This window comes from Microcaecilia unicolor, chromosome 6 (assembly GCF_901765095.1).
Source record: "Microcaecilia unicolor chromosome 6, aMicUni1.1, whole genome shotgun sequence".
In the NCBI taxonomy this organism is placed as follows: Eukaryota; Metazoa; Chordata; class Amphibia; order Gymnophiona; family Siphonopidae; genus Microcaecilia; species Microcaecilia unicolor.
Genome location: NC_044036.1, coordinates 129,710,185 through 129,727,484, shown reverse-complemented (window position 1 = coordinate 129,727,484; position 17,300 = coordinate 129,710,185). Strand labels below are relative to the sequence as shown.

General features: G+C 41.0%; 1 protein-coding gene across 1 annotated transcript in view; it reads right to left on the bottom strand.

Annotated features, from left to right (window-relative positions):
• The window catches only part of LOC115471924 (contactin-4-like), a 150,804-nt gene that overhangs the window by 63,180 nt on the left and 70,324 nt on the right, over positions 1 to 17,300 (bottom strand). Inside the window, exons 4-6 of the mRNA XM_030205893.1 lie at positions 16,319 to 16,414; positions 2,079 to 2,282; positions 542 to 644 (exon numbers count right to left, since the gene is read on the bottom strand). Coding sequence (XP_030061753.1) covers positions 542 to 644; positions 2,079 to 2,282; positions 16,319 to 16,414 — 403 coding nt within the window. The remainder of the gene's footprint in view (positions 1 to 541; positions 645 to 2,078; positions 2,283 to 16,318; positions 16,415 to 17,300) is intronic.

The following is a 17,300-nucleotide window of genomic DNA, read 5'->3' as shown; positions in this document are numbered from 1 at the left end:
ATAGTAAGCCAACACAATATACAATAAGAAATTATAATAGACAGCGTTGGGCATAAGCAAAGACGGAACATAGAGATAGGAAAGAAAGCAACAGGAGTAAGAAAATAAGGGGATTAATTTTAAAAAGTTGCACATGAGGTCAGAAAGGTGCTTCATATTATTTTAGCTAGGGTAGGAGTGGATAAACATGTGCAGACCTCTAAATATTCAGTGCTGATACACTTCTACCTGGCTGCTAAAAATTCACGTTTAATTTATACAAGAGTTAAGACAAAATATGTGGATTTAGCAGTCTGCTAGTGCTTTAGCACAGTTTCATATGATAACAGCTTTAAATGACATTGCTTGCCTCACTTTTTCACACATACACTCTAAATGTAGGTGAATTTCTACTCCGCAAGCAAACCTCACAGCAGACATCTTTAGCAATTTCCTCCCGAGTGCTTCCCAGTTACTTTGCGGTAATAAACCAGTGTCCAAGGCTGGATAACATTTGAAGTAGATAACTTGTTGGGAATATGAATAAATTGCCAGTACTCACTTTCCCAGTGCGAAGCATTCCAGTTTCACTGTGCTGCCTTTGGCAGAGGGAACGGTCTCAGGGAAATGAACCTCGATTTTAGGCTCATATTCACCCATCACTCCTGCAAACAACGAGAAGCAGCGTATGGATTTGATTTGTGGTTTTTTTTTACCCCCTCCCCCCTAACTTAAACCCACGGGATATCCTACAAACATTCCTAAACACTGTCACCCTACACAGTTATAAAGTCAAGCCATAACAGGGATGCTTGTGCGAAGAGTCCGAAAAGCTGCCTATTTTAATAAAAATAAATTAAAAAAAAAGTAATTCAGTCTGCCAGAACCAGTACCGATGGCTGCCAATGGTGATGCACAAAAGACACCTGCTCTGACTGGTGTAAATGTGTCTGGGCACTCTACATGTGTATTTCTGTGTTTTAAAAAAATACACATGCACATTGCAACTCTGTCCCCACAACAGCTTTGCACAGATTGTGTAAATCTACATAGGCCAGCACTTTTCATGTAAATATCACCACATAATTTTACATATTCTCTTTCTGAATATAAAACGGGGGATTTACACACGGAATGAGCTGTCTAAAATGACTCCCTCAACGTAGTCACTAGAGCAAGGCAGTCTTCTCCTCTTCCTCCTCCATCTGTCCCTCTTCTTCCAACCTCTTCCTTATTCTTTCTGCTTTTTGTAGTTTCTGCCTAAGAAATTCTTTTTCAGTATCTCAGCAACTGCGTGACTAAAGGGTTCGCACTTGCACATTAATGATAGTATTCTATAATGCGTGTGCACCTATATGCTCTTCCCATGCCCAGCTTCAAACGACCTGCCACCACATATAGGCATCATTTAATAGATTAGCACGGAGCTAAGCGTTGATACCAGCCTTATCATCTGCTTTTATTTATGCCGCTTGATGAACTGCACGTTAGCCTCAGCACAGGCAACACGGTGGTTTTGAAGAGCCAGTTTTATTCTCAGAGGCGAAAGAGGAGCATGTGGGGTGCCTGAGGGCAGGCTGTGGCTGCGTAATTGTACTTTAGACAGGAAAAAATGCAGCCTGCCATGATTAATTTGCACAGCACAGGCTTTTGGTCCCTTGCTTTATCTTCTGGGCTTTGAAACTTGGCTGTTCTCAGAAATGAACTCTTAAGTAGGGTTTTTGTATTGGATGTAAAGGACCTTCAATAGTCATACAGACACATTTTAATGCATTTTTTAAAAAGTTGAAATTAATCTTACTGTATATTGTGACGCATCATGGCCATCACTGTTGTTAAAAGTGTAAGTCCCAGTATTAAATTAAAGGGCATCAAAACAAATATACTGGACTGAATGAACCGATTTCTCAACCATCTTTCATACCCTGAGGAAGAGCATATTGGCCTCCAAAAGCTAGACAAGAAATGTATGACGATAAAAAGTATCACCTTTCTTATCTTCAAGATATTAAAAAGAGTGTTCTCTGGGCAGGGCTGGCTGTTCAGTTCTAAAGGAGTCGCAATATTAATCAAGCGATCATCCCAGCATTATTCCTTACCATCAGTGCGCAGTATTAAAGGCGTGGGAGGCCCCAGAACCTTGGTCTTAGTCACAGTGTTGGTCACCACACATGTATAGTTCCCCACATCAGATCTTTCCACCTTTGCGATATAGAGGTTCCCAGTTTTCTGGGAGACAAAGCGACGATCGTCATGCTGCAGAACGGGTGGATATTCATTAAAGATCCAGGCATAGAGCAGCTCTAGAATCAAGAGACAGGGTTACATTTATTTCATACTGTTGCTCACAGTGGTAATTTGATTTGACAATATGTACATTGAAGAATAAAATCTAATGCACTTGTGTTCTGCCCCTCTCCCCATGACTATACAAGTACGTGTGTTCTTGTCACTTGTCTTGTGCATGCTTGTACATGGGGTACTCTTCTAAGTGGCATTTACCTGTGTATACTGGCATACAAGTGGGCAAATCCTTTATAAATAAATGTAGCAGTAGGAAAATGCTCTGGGAGAATAACCCACAGTGTGTTTGCATGAATAAATTTGGAAATTCTTGTGTTCTCAGGCCTGGTGGTGGATAATCATCAAATATTTTACCTAGCTAGGCAGAACTAGATGAAAGTGCACTGTGAAAGCACATTCTTATTCAATAAATGTGGAATTTCTTTTATTTTTACTGCTAGGAAGACAACACTTGCTGGACTTAAGCACCTTTATAAGAATGATTGTACTTCTTGAGAGGTCGAAAACACTCAAGACGATTTTCACCTGAGGCAAGTAATAATTACCCCTAAATGCACAGCCTTCTTGTGTCTTGTTGCTTCAGAATAATGACAGCACTGGAAATAGAAATCATGGCCAGGGCTCAGAAACGTGAAATTACCGTTAATACCCTTCAGGGTTACTTCTCTCCCCTGTCTTTACAAATGCACATGGCTTTGCTTAAAAGTAATGCAGACATGGAGTCAGACAGATTCTGTGGCAGAATTTGCTGAAAAGAGGAGGAGCAATCCCTGACGTAATCAGTTTCAAAACATGATATGTTTGAAATAGTGACTACCTTGATGAAGAGATTATAAGCGTACAATCTTCTCATAACTTTTGGATGAGAGAGATTGTTTTTATGGAAGCCAGGAAGCAACGTAACAGAGTCTCAACTTAGCTGTGCAATATTTATAATTTTATGAAGTAAACAGATTTCTTTTGATGACATCTGTGGTACTAATTTACTTGAAATAGCCGAGAACTACTGTCGCATATGGTGGAGCACTGAGAGTAAGCAGACCTTGAAACCGCGTACTATCGATGCATGTATAAGTGAAATCACCAGGCCTATATCGGACCACAGTCCACAATACGGAGCCCGAGGGTGACATTTTTTAAAACCATGACACTGCAGCAAGGGCAGTCTGATTCTCTCCCTCAACCCCCTCCTCTGCCCCCAGGTCTTGTGGTCTCTACCTTAAATCCCAGGTTTTTGGCAGTGGCAGCGATTCACACAGGCTGTCTGCCTGAGCTCGGAGATGCTCTCTGCTGTGCCCTGCCCCCTTCTGACCTAACTGGCAGGCAGGTTGGGTGAATCAGTGTCGCTGTTGAAGACATGGGCAAGGAAAGGATTTAAGGTAGGGAGCACATAAAAACTTTGGTAAGTAGTAGTAGTAGAAGTTATGTTGCCACCGCACATAATCTGGACTAGCGCAATAATGTGATGTGTACAAATGGTGTTTCATTGTACGAGCTATGAGAAGTACTTGAAAAGACTCAGGCATCTGCAGAAGACAAGCAGTACAGTCCCATTTACATAGAACATGGAGATTGGACATGAGGCATCCAGCTTAGGACATGCTCAGTTCCAGTTCTATTTGTGAAAATGATCTACCGACATAAATTACCTCCAGGAGAAGATATGAATTTGCCACCATGTACAGAGGTGGCAGCCATTTTGCAATGAACGGAATGGACCTGGCACTTTGTCATCACTCCCATGGGGAAGTATCAATTTCACAGCTTCCATGTGTAAGTGGCACCACTGCCACATGTGGCTGCCTCATTTTACAATCCTACTTGTGTAAGTACCACTAGTTCAGTGGTGAAGCCACAGTTTTAACTTGGTTTCATTTTGGAGGAGAAAAAACTACATTGGATTAAGGAGAATGACTCCCTTAATCTCATGTGTAAAGCCCTGGCCAAAATGATCACCTTTTAGAAATCTAAACCTGCCTTTGAACAGGTGTAAATCCCGATGTGGTCCTGCCCAAGTCGCATCCCTTGAAATGTCTGCTTGCCGTGGATCTCCAGAGGTAAATATTAGCTTTCTGAAATGCATGCAATAGACACACATAAGTACCGACTTGTTTCTAAAATAATGGCTATAGTTTTACGAATTTCCCTTGGGAATTTCAGAAAGAAACTCCACATTCTAATTCCAGTTTCTTTCATCTGGAAGGCGGCACAGAAACGTGTTTACGTCTTTCTGTTTATTAGATTTATTATTCCACCTCTTGCCAGTGGCAGCAAAATGGTTTACATTAGTTACAATAAAAATCAAGAAGTACATGATAGAAATCCATTAAAACCAGGAAAGCAAGGAGAAACAGCAGAAGAAATATAAGCTATGTAAGACTAAGAGAAAGGAGACAGCAGATTCTGCAAGCCACATGCGAGAGCCACCCATTTCATCTGCCTTTCACAGACAGTGGTTTCTGCTGCAAAATCAGGGCCAAAAGCCAGAGTAGATTAATACATTTTAAGATCCATTTTAAATTCCTTGCAAGGAGCCAGAAAGAGGATTGTGAGACACATTAAGAGAGGACTGCAAAAGAACCTAAAGAGAAATTTGCAACTGTGTTTACTGCAAGATAGAGTAGGTCTGGTTACGCACCTGTGCCTTACTCTAGCCCTGTCCTGCTAGACACCAAGGATCTCCCATGGGTAAGTCCGTCATTCCTGAGTCCCCTTGCTTCTTCTCCTCCTCCTGGTGATATGCTTTTGTCTCTACATGTTTCTTCTTCAACCAATCTCAAGTCTCAAAATTCTCCCTTCCCTAATCCTTGAGTCTCCACTCCCTCTTAAACATGTCCCCCTACCCTAATTGCTTAATGATTCTCTTATCTGCCTCTTTACAAAAACGTTGACTACTGAGGATTAAAAATTGACTCTATGCTGCTTATTCCAGTGGATTTCCCTCAGATGCCCTTAATAATGGTGTGACCAGATGATTCAAATCTTCTCTGTACTGCAACTTGACACGGTCCTGAACTGGGCTAGGCTGGGTTCTGAAACAAACCTTACACAACTACACCTCCAGAAGGTATAATTGTTCCTTCATGCATCTGCAAATGTAGCTTGTTGTATACTTCTTCACTATGCTAATTAGTAATGAGATATTTTGCATAGCTTCGAATATCATGTTCCTGTTCAAAATATCATGTTTGAAATACAAGTTCCTGGAAGAAAAGTCCATAGTCTGTTATTGAGATGGACATGGGGAAGCCATGCTTGCCTCAGGATTGGCAGCATGGAATGTTGCTACTCTTTGGGTTCCGGAATCTTGTTATTGTTTGGGATTCTGGAACGTTGCTAGTCTTTGGGGTTCTGCCAGGTACTTGTGACCTGGATTGGCCACTGTTGGGAGCAGGATATTGGGCTAGATGGAACATTGGTCTTTGACCCAGTGTGGCTATTCTTATGTTCTTATCACAACTTCAGCAGCTTAACTTTTTACACACATTTGTAAGGTATGTTCATTGCTTATAGTGACTGCTTTCTTTTAAAACAGAAGAGGAAAAATTAATTTTCTTTTACGGACCATGTCTTCCCTCATAGGAGGGGCAAATTACCCCATGGTGGCTGGTAAAGGGCCTGTGTGTGCATTAGGTGGGAGACTCAGGAGTACTGTGAGGGTGCTCAGTTCTCTGGCAGTGGCAGGAAACAGGTCTTTTATGAAATTTTTGTAGAATTCCCATTCACTTAGTCATTTGATCCTAAAAATGCTCACAGCAATGTACAGTATATCAAATGAAAACCAGTTAATGTTTCACACAGAGGAGATGCACAGCTCTTGCAGTCCCGAGGACATCCACGTTGCCTTTTCTTATTTTCCCACTTCAGGTTCTCTGCAAATGGCCTTCATTTTATTTGGATTATGGATTAGTTTCTTTCTCTCATGCACTGCACAGTTTTTAAGTGTAGGTATAGGAAAAAGTGGGATGTTGTGGGTTCTGTCAAGTCTTTTTTTTAATCAATAAACAAGTGTTTTTAAGATCAATCTATCCAGGCTTTGGTTTTCCGTGGTTAAACATCCCACTTTTTCCTATACCTATATTCTCCTGTGGGGCGTTCGAGTTCTCCGCTTGTTTGCGGATTTGTTTGAACTTCTGCACAGTTTTTAAAGCATGACCGAGAATCTTCACCTGCAGCATTGGAGAGGATTTCATCTTTGGACACTGTTCTCAGACAGAGCTGGTTTCCCCTTATGCCATGAACACAGTACTGAATGTATACAAATCTTGTAAGGAGGAGAAGCTGCTGGGTAATAACTGTCTCTATTCTTTCAATTGATGCAGTTCTGCCTGTACACTTAAGTTCTATGAGTGCCTTGACTATATCTGAAATGCTCAGTGCCAGGGGCGTAGCCAGAAGTCCACCTTTGGGGGTCCTGATATTCTCTCTCCCTTTTCTCCCCTCTCCCACAATAAGACAACATTACTTTTGTGTTTTTATTATTTGGTTATTTTGGATTATTCTTTTGAGTTTAGCTCTTTGGTCAGTTTCTGTAATAAGAGTTTCAATCCATTAGTGTAGCAGGGATAAAAAAAAAGATTTGGATAAGATCCTGGAAGAAATGTCTATAAAATTGGGGAAAATCCACTGCTTCTCCCTGAGGCTAAGTAGTGTGTAATCTTGCAACTTTTTGGGTTTCTACCAGGTAGGTACTTGTCACCTGGATTGGCCACTGTTGAAAACAGGATGGGGAAGGGGAAAGGGAAAGAGGAAAGTGGATGGGGTGGGATATGATATACTACCTTTCAGTGGTTACAATCAAAGTGGTTTACACATTATATACAGACACTTATTTTATACCTGGTGCAGTGGAGGGTTAAGTGACTTGCCTAGAGTCACAAGGAGCTGCAGTGGAAATTGAACCCAGTTCTCCTGGTTCTCAAGCCATCTGTCCCAGTACAAGGGTGCTTATGTACTTAAGAGTTTGGAGGCAGAAATACATTATCTGTTCAGGATGAAATTGCAATGAGGTGTTGAGCAAAGCTGGACCCACAGTGTTGTCATACCTAGCTGAGCAGCATAAATCCTTCAAGCTCAGGGGTGTAGCAGGGCAGGAGTGAGGTCCTCTGGGCAGAGATGGGTTTGGAACGTACTGTTCCTACACGCATTGGATCTGCTTCTAGTTAAGAGCTTACCATATTCTCACCTTTTCACAGGTGTTCTATTTTCAGCAAGGATTATGTAGAATGAATGTTAATCTGATCTCTTGAGTAGTCATTTTAAATAATTTACATGGTGACTGTGGACGCCGATGAAAAATACATGACTGACCTCACACCATGAACTCGGCATCTAAGCATCAGGCTGAATCTCTTATTAAACTCAGCTTTCTTTTGGATAATTTTGCTAGAATGTGGTCCTTCATCCAAACAGCCCCAACACCATGCAGCCAAAAATACTGGTCAGCAACCCATCTGCAGAACATGTCATACCTAGTGACTGCAGAACGCACTACAACACTAGTTTACACAATATGTAACAGCACGCAGCTTGTGGAGCACGTCAGCAGGTCTATAGGACACATGATGGAAAAGAGAGAGAGAACGTGACGGCAGGTAAAAGCTATGAGGCTGATAATCTGAAAGTTTAAGCTTTTAACTTTGAGAGGTAGGATTCTTAATGGGGGAAATGGGACTTGATATAACGCCTTTCTGAGGTTTTTGCAACTACATTCAAAGCAGTTTACATATATTCAGGTACTTATTTTGTACCAGGGGCAATGGAGGGTTAAGTGACTTGTCCAGAGTCACAAGGAGCTGCAGTGGGAATTGAACTCAGTTCCCCAAGATCAAAGTCCACTGCACTAACCACTAGGCTACTACCACTAGGCTACGCCTCTTTGCAGTCAATATCCAGCTGCAGGAGTTACATTCAGCAGCAGTAGCAATGCTGACCAGAACCCAGTTCACATTTAGGTCTAAATCTAGACATATAAATATGTAAGTGTGGCTCTGCCTTTGTCCTTCCCCAATGCTGGCTCATCATATTAAAGTCTGGCTATTGAGCAAGTTAAATGGCCTGATTTTACCTGACTGAAGGCTTAGGATAAGCAAGTTAAGTGTTCACCACCTGCTGGCCAAACACAGTATCAGCCAGATGACTGATCCCAGTTTCATTATGCTCCTAAATTTAAGAACCTTAAAGCAGATGGAAACAGGAGTGGATTTAGGGAAGAGAAAATAAGTTAAAAGCTTAGCAATTATGTCTGCAATCCTGGAGACTAAAAAAGAAATTCAATAATAATCCAGTCAGGGATTTCCTTCTTTCCAGATAGTAGCTGCTCTCTGGACTGACTTTCATGCTGTTTATATCTTTTTGAAGGTTTGGTATCCAGAATTGTACACAATATTCTAAGTGAGGTCTGACTAGAGTCTCATACACACCTGCTTTTTCCTACTGGCCATTCCTCTCCCTATGCACTCAAGCATCTTTCTAGCTTTTGCTGTTTTGCCACCTTAAGATCATCAGCTATGATCACAACCAGAAAAGAAAGATCTCCCTTTGTAGAGTGACTGATGGTTTCCTTCTTGCATAAGGCACAAAGTGATTGGATGCCTTCGTTCTGCGTGTTTTGTGGCTTCTTAGAACTCAGACAGGTTCCATAGTGGAGATTAATCTGACTAATTACATCTGTCATGTTACAACAGTGACTCGAGATTGAAATGTATGTAAAGGTTGTGTTTGCACGTACTATGTGGGGAAGGGGAGGGGTGGGAGTGGAGTATTAGCATCACTGCTTTACTCCCTTCTGGGTCTGGAGTGCAGTGCAGTCCATATTGTACCATTCTGAAATGTGTCAGTTGTTCAATTAGCTGTAACTACATCGGTTTTCAAGATATTTGGTCTTTGTAAAATAAATAAATCAGCAGTGGATTTTCCTAAGTCCATCTTAATAATGGTTTATGAACTTTTCTTTTAGGAAATTATCCAAACCTTTTTAAAGCCCTGCTTAGCTAACTGCTTTTATCGCATTCTCTGGCAATGAATTCCAGAGTTTAACTACATGTTGAGTGAAGAAATATGTTCTCTGCTTTTAAATTTACTGCTTAGTAGCTTCATTGCATGCCCTCTAGCCCTAGTATTTTTGGAAAGAGTAAACAAGCGATTCACATCTACCCATTCCACTCCACTCAGCATTTCATAGACCTTTATCATAACTCCTCTCAGCTGTTTCTTCTCTAAGCTGAAGTTGTCCCATCCCCTTTATCCTTTTCGTCACCTTTCTATGTACCTTTTCTAATTCTTCTATATATATTTTTTGAGATGTGGTGACCAGAACTGCATACAGTATTCGAGGTGCAGTCACACCATGGAGTGGTAATTCTTATTTTTGTTTTCCATTCCTTTCCTAATAATTCCTACATTCTATTTACTTTCTTAGCGGCCGATGCACATTGAGCAGAGGGTTTCAAAGTATCATCAATGATTTCACCTAGATCTTTCCCTGGGCGATGACTCCTAATGTGGAACCTTGCTTCACGTAGCTATAGTTTGGGTTCCTCTTTCTCATATGCATCAATCTGCACTTGCTCACATTAAACGTCATCTGCCATTTGGATGCCCAGTCACCCAGTCTGTTAAGGTCCTCTTGCAATTTTTCATAACCTTCTTGCAGTTTAACAATTTTGAATAACTGTGTCATCACCAAATTAAGGGCCTCTTTTACTAAGGCATGCTAGCAAATTTACTCTGGGATTCTATATATGGCATCTTAATTTCCATGCAGAAATCAAAGCGTGTTCTATAACAATGTGTGTAGCTTAAATGGTTAACTAGTGCTGGTGCTGGCCTAAGAGTTAGGTGGGCTCCGGCTGAATATCGGGCTGGGACCTGCATAAGCTTCTTTTTAAAACAATTAAAGCCCCCCTTGAGCCAAGTCCCATCCCCCTTCCCCTAGCCCATGGCCGCAACTCACTCCCCCTCCTACCCCCAATATCTCAATAGTTCAGGCAGGCCCCCCTGGGCCTACCTTGACCCCTGGTGGTCCAGTGGTGGTTGTTGGGGGCAGAAGCAACCCCATCACTCCTGCCCCTTGTAGCACCCTTTCAAAATGGCTGCCATGACATCTCTTGGCAGCTTGTGATACTTTATTTAGTACCTCGAGCTGCCGTTAGAGGACACAGCAGCCATTTTGGTTAGGCACAGCAAGGGGCAGGAGTGAGGGGGCTGTGCTTCTGCCCCCAACAACCAATACTGTACAAAGAGGGATCAAGGTAGGGCCAGGGAGTCCACCTGAACTATTGAGGTGGTAGGGGTTGGGGCAGGGGGTGTTTTGGGGAAGAGGGAATGGCTTATGACCATAGGCTAGGTGGAAGGGAAGGCAGAGATGCGTCATGGGCTTGGGAGGGGCCTTCAATTTAAAAAAAAAAAAAAAAAAAAGCTTGTGTGTGTCCTGGCCTGATATTCAGTCAGGGCCTCATAAGCTTAAGCAGATGAATTTAGGATAGCTTTTGAGCTGTCCTAAATTTACCTGCTTAAGCTTGTGCGGATCTTGGCTGAATATTGCTGGCACCTGCATCAGCCCTGGCTCCTCCCCAATACACCCCCCTGGCCCACCCCTGAACAGCCCACTTTTTTGTGGGCCAAATGCTATATTCAGTGGCATTGCCCTCTTTGTTGTTGAATAGCAGCAGTTGGACAGGGAAGGTGATATAAGTGGGCTACAGCTTCTCCAGCTCGCTTAAATTGGTCTGAATATTGGCCCCCTAATCTCTCCGCTCTGGTCTTCTCTTTCCTGATTGCCTCTTTTACCCCTCAGTCATCTAGTGGTCCAACTGATTCTTTTGCTGGCTTCTTGCTTCTAAAATACCTAAAAAAGTTTTTATTATATGTTTTTGCCTCCAACACAATCTTCTTTTCAAAGTTTTTCTTTGCCTTCCTTATCAGTGTTTTGCATTTTGACTTGCCTTTCCTTATGCTGTTTCTTATTATTTTCAGTCGGTTCCTTCTTCCATTTTCTGAAGGATTTTCTATTAGCTCTTATAAACTTCCTTCACCTCACTTTTTAACCATGCTGGCTGTTTGCCCTTCTTTCCTCCTTTTTTAATACATGGAATATATCTGGCTGGGCTTCCAGGATGGTATTTTTGAACAGCATCCATGCCTGATGTAAATTTTTGACCTTTGCAGCTACTCCTATAAGTTTGTTTTTCACAATTCTCATTTTATCATAGTCACCTTTTTGAAAAGTTAAATGCTACCATATTGGATTTCCTGTTTGTAATTAACTCCAGAGATTATATCAAATCCGATCATAATATGGTCATTGTTATCAAGTGGCCTCAACACCATTACCTTCCAGCACCAGATCATGTTTTCCACTAAGGACTAGGTCTAGAACATTTCCTCCTCTTGTTGGCTCCTATACACCAGCTGCTCCATAAAGCAGTCCTTGATTTCATCAAGGAATTTTACCTCTCTAGCATGCCCCTATGTTACATTTACCCAGTCAATATTGGGGTATTTGAAATTGCCCATTATAATTGTGTTCTCCAGTTTGTTAGTCTTCCTAATTTCTGATATCGTTTATACATCCGCCTGTTCATCCTGGCTAGGTGGATGGTAGTACACTCCTATCACTATTCCTATCACTACTATCCTTTCCCCCTTAACACATGGAATTTCAATCCATAGGTATTCCAAGATGTGTTTCGTGTCCTGCAGAATTTTTAGTCTATTTGATTCAAAGCCATTCTTAATGTAAAATGCTACCCCTCCACCAATTCAATCCACCCTATCACTGCGATATAATTTGTACCCTGGTATGACAGTGTCCTCATCGGTTATCTTCCTTCCACCAGGACTCAGAGATGCCTTTTGTATCTAATTTTTATATCTTAGTGCAATATATTCTAACTGTCCCATCGTATATCTTTGGCTTCCAGCATTTGCATACAGACCTTTCAAACAACATTTGTTCTTCCTATTTACAACTTGCTCAGCAGTTGACAGTGATAATTTGCAATCTTGAAAATCTGTCTGCTCTTAATTTAAAGACAACTGGTCTACTATGGTCTCTATTGCAACCTTGCTATCTGGATGTCCTATCTTTCCTGTTTTGGTGATATCTTTTACCTTGTTCTGAACCATGTGCTTTTGAGCGACAGTCAGCCTTCCCCCAGTTTATAACTTAAAAGCTGCTCTATCTCCTTTATAAATGTTTAAATTTAGAAATCTGTTAAAAAACAGTGGTCCTAGCACAGATCCCTGGGGAACCTCTCTATCTACCCTTCTCGATTGAGAATACTGACTATTTAACCTACTCTCTCTTTTCTATCCTTTAACCAGTTTTTAATCCGCAATAGGACACTACCTCCTATCCCACGACTTTCCAATTTCCTCTGGAGTCTTTCATGAGGTATTTTGTCAAATGCCTTTTGAAAATCCACATACACAATATCGACCAGCTCACCTTTATCCACATGTTTGTTCACCCCTTCAAAAAATGTAGTAGATTGGTGAGGTAATATTTCCCTTCACTAAATCCATGTTGGCTTTGTCTTATTAATTCATGCTTATGTATATGTTCGGTAATTTTGCTCTTTATAATAATCTCTACCATTTTGTTCTGTTTCCTCTGCAGCTACCTAGAGAGAAAGGTCAAAGCAGTAACTGTGCAAATTAAGCTTTGCCCTAAGGGACCCACAGCACTAATCACTGAGAGGCAGACATAGAATTACTATCCAAGCCTGTTGCAGGCAGGCAGGAGTCTGCATTCATCTACCTTAAAGCACTAAACTGTTTTAACAGGTTCCTACTGCATCTGATATTGGGTAGGGAGTATTAGGCAGCACTAAACAAAGCATTACTTGAAGTAACCAGCACTATGATTAATGTTACTTGTAATAACTAATATATAGGGAGTATTACCCATAATCATCAACACTGTATTAACTAGCACCTGACAACAGAGGGAACATAAGAACATACGTGCTGCCTTACTGGGAACATACCGAAGGTCCATGAAGCCCAGCATCCTGTTTCTAACAGTGGCCAATCCAGTTTTTTTTTAAAATTGTAACTGTGTTTATCAATAACCTACAAATTCCTTTTTCAAACTCAATCTTTAAGTTACCAAGCACACAGCAAAATAATATCACTTACCCAGAGAAATGTCCGCTTCTCTCAGAACTTCTCAGAAAGAAAGTTAAGTGAACAACCAGTAGTAGACAAAAAGGACCCTTGGTATTCAAAATGAGTTATGTGTTTGCTGTGAGGTTGTGAATGTGTCATTATATGAATAAAATCTACCATTTAACTTGATAAATGTCCAGATTTTAACTGCAAAGAAGTGGCTGGAATTAGCGAGGGACAGGCGGACTGATGTTTATACATGTCGTCCAATATTTGGCTGCTGAACAGATAAATTATGTACAGAGATGTAGGTGCTTGCCTTTAAATGCTAGCCTTACAGTAACCAGCACGATGGGGAAGGCTAGGCGTAGAAAGCAATATTACTTGTGATAACTGTATTATAAATGTATTAAGTTATGTCCAATAAAAAAGGTATCATATTTTCTTGTCCATGTTTTATTTTGTTTGATTTCTATTGATAACCTTGTGATAACTGGAAAGAGAGAATCAGCACCAAGGACAGCGGGGAATATTAGCAGCAAGCCAATAAAGTATAAACAATATAAAGTGGAAGTAGAACATGGGTTAACGGGGCAGAGCCAGCAGAAAGAGTGTTGTCTCATCTGTCTACTAGAGTTTCTTGAAACTGTAAATAAACACATGGATTAATTTAAGTTGGCTGATTGTGTACCTGGATAATCAAGGTTTTTGACAAAGTCCTTTGTGGGGATATTAAAAAGTCATGGAATAGGAGCTGATGAAGTATTTGTATAATTGTTATAATTATTCATTTTCTTGACTATTTTTTGTGTGTGATTTACAGTGTGTTTTTTTTTTTTTTTTAGCAAAAAAGGTGCCGGTACTCAAATGCTGGGCCACCCTTCAGAAGTGGGGTGATCACTGAGGGACCCACCCCACAATAGCCAGGCACCCTGCAACCAGTCACAGAATCTATGACAAGGCAGAATTGGTGTGTAGAGCCTGAACTCTTTCATTAAAACTTAGGGTCCATGGGTCAATTTTAGCAGACAATGGAAAAGGTGCTGGAACTCAGTACCCCCAAGTACCCCCTCAAAAAAAGCCCTGGTGATTCCTATCACAAATTAATTTTAGGAGTCTTTTTTCTAAAGTGCACTAGTATTTTTTAGCATGTACTCAGAATAAGCATGCGCTAAACGTTAGAGATGCCCATATATCCCTAAGGGGGTGTCTAGCATTTAGCACACACTAAAAATGCCAATGCACCTTTTAAAAGACCTCCTTAGTGTTTTATTGATGTGTCTTTATATTGCTTATGTTTTATCTACATTTATAGACTTAGATATTATAGACTTAGAGATGTGATGGAACAATTTTAACTATATTGTTTGGACTTTATTTCTAATGATTTGTACATTCTTCACTGCACAGAGAAGTGCAGGACTCTGTGACTCACGTGGAAACAATGGTTAATGAATCTGAATTTAAGAAAGGTTTGGACAAGTTCCTGGAGGAAAAGTCCACGGTCTGTTATTGAGATGGACATGGGGGAAGCCACTGGTAGTATGGAATGTTGCTACTAATTTAACACACCTCTTTAACAAAGCCTACAATAACCACCCTCAATGATACAATTCATCCCCCAAATCACCCAAACACACCTAAAACATTTCCCATACAACCTACTCAACATCAGCCCGTCTATCACCTCTCTTACCTCAGCTTATGATCAACTGTATTTAAATCATGTACTGACTTTATCATAACCTTACTCTGTAAGCCACATTGAGCCTGCAAAAAGGTCGGATAATGTGGGGTACAAATGCAATAAATAAATAAATTGGGTTTCTGCCAGGTACTTGTGACCTGGATTGGCCACTGCTGGAAGGAGGATACTGGGATAGATGGATCATTGGTCTGACGCAGTTCTTAATATGAATTATTATTATAACAACAATATGCTTTGTGGATTGGAAACTGGTTGAAAGAGGAAAAGGAGAGCAGGATTAAATGGAGAGGAATAAACAGTGCTGTGCCAAGGGATTTGTACTGCTAGTGGTGCTTTTTCACATGTTCATTAATGACATGGATTAAATTTATACAGGACACACAATTATTCAACGCTGATTGTAAAGAATTAGCTTGCTAGACTGGCGAGCAGTGAAGTGGCAGATGGGCAGAATGTTAGGAATCACTCAAAAATGACTAGAGAACAAAACGGGGGAAATAATATTGATCCATGGTGCAAACCCACCTGGAGTGCTGTGAGCAGCTGCATCTCAAAAAGACGTAGCAGACCTAGCAAAGATGCAGAGAAGGGCGAGAGAAATGCATGAGGAATGGAAATGGTGCCTTAGGAAGGCGGCTTCGAGAGGTCAGGGCTGTACAGCTTGGAGAAGAATCATGATAGAGATTTACAAATCCTGCAAAACACTTATTGAGAACACGTATTTACAACTGTGCTAGCATTAGGAAGCACCCATAAAACTAACTAATAGCAAGGAATCATTATTTCCCAATGTCCTCCATGTCCACAATTTTACTATCTGGGGCCCAATCACAACAAATCTTGTATTTAACTATAAATATAACTTTTTGCACTTTTTTGAATTTGAATGTTTGCTGTTTGAATTTTTATGTTTTTTTTTAGCCTGTGACTTGATTTACCGTTTCCAGTTTTGAGATTTAACTATTTCTCTAATGGGGTTCTGAGGCTTTTTCCCTCTTGTATTATTATATTGTTTGAAAGTTTCTTTGATTTGAGATTCTTGCATCAATACTATATTTGAGTGAACCTTTTGCTGAATATCATTGAATCTTGGTTTTAGTGTGTTCAATCACAACTTACTCAAGTCTTGCGGGGCATCAGTCCCTACTCTCTTGCACAGGATAAGGGGAGGGGGGCACCATTTCCTGCTCTTCTTGCATACAATATAAGAGTTACCTCCAGAGTGAGGTGGGGGACCGCAAAGCAGCACCATTCCTTGCCCCTCTCGTACCGACACTGTGTTTCTCACTTTCGTCTTGAAGTTTTCAAGAACTGTGAGGAAAAAAAGAAAAATAGAGTTTAATTGAAACCCAAAGCATTTGTCTGCATGTATGTGTTTGAGAAATGTAAACAGTGTGTGTATGGAGCCTGGGGTGGAGGGGGTGGGAGGGTAAATGCTTGAAAGTGTATTGTGTCCAGTTCTGTATCCCTGAAAACATCTACCTAGGGTGGAAATGACTCTGGAAAGAACTGATACAGTGTTGTGTGTGTGTATGGGGAGGGGGGGTGGCTACACTAAAAGGCCTAAATAAATATATCTTTATAAAGAGGAGATAGTGGGGAGTTGACAGTGACACAATGGGGTACACAATGCATAGAGAGGTCAAGAAGAAGAGGCTCAATGGGGTCAGATTCAAGAGCAACAACAGAAAATATTTCTTCATGGAAAGGGTGGTGGATGCAATGAACAGACTCCCAGAGGAAGTGGTGGAAGGAACAGAGAAGCAAAAGTCAAGAAAGCTTGAGACAGGCACAGAAGATGAGTAACTGAAAAGGTGAGGGGACAAGAGAGGGTCAACTGAGGTCTAAGGCACTTCACCAAGCATCAAACTGGATGGTCTACTGTCATAATCTATGAGGCCAGACTGCTAAATTTTACACATCTAACTTAGGTGCCTAAATTTGTTTCCTGTTTTCAGCCAGGCTTCAGAGCCTATAGGGTCAATATTCAGTGGGGTTTAAGTAGGCAGAAGAGGCTCTAACCCACACTGAATGAGCCATCCCCGGATTTTCAACATCACATAACTGCAAAACACTGCTAAAAAATCTGGCGTGACTGCTGCGATAACCGATGATATCCAGTGCCCTCGTAGGGCCATACAGAAGGCAGTTTTAATGTTGCCCGGTAAGTTGTGCAGCATCGAATATGGCTCAAACC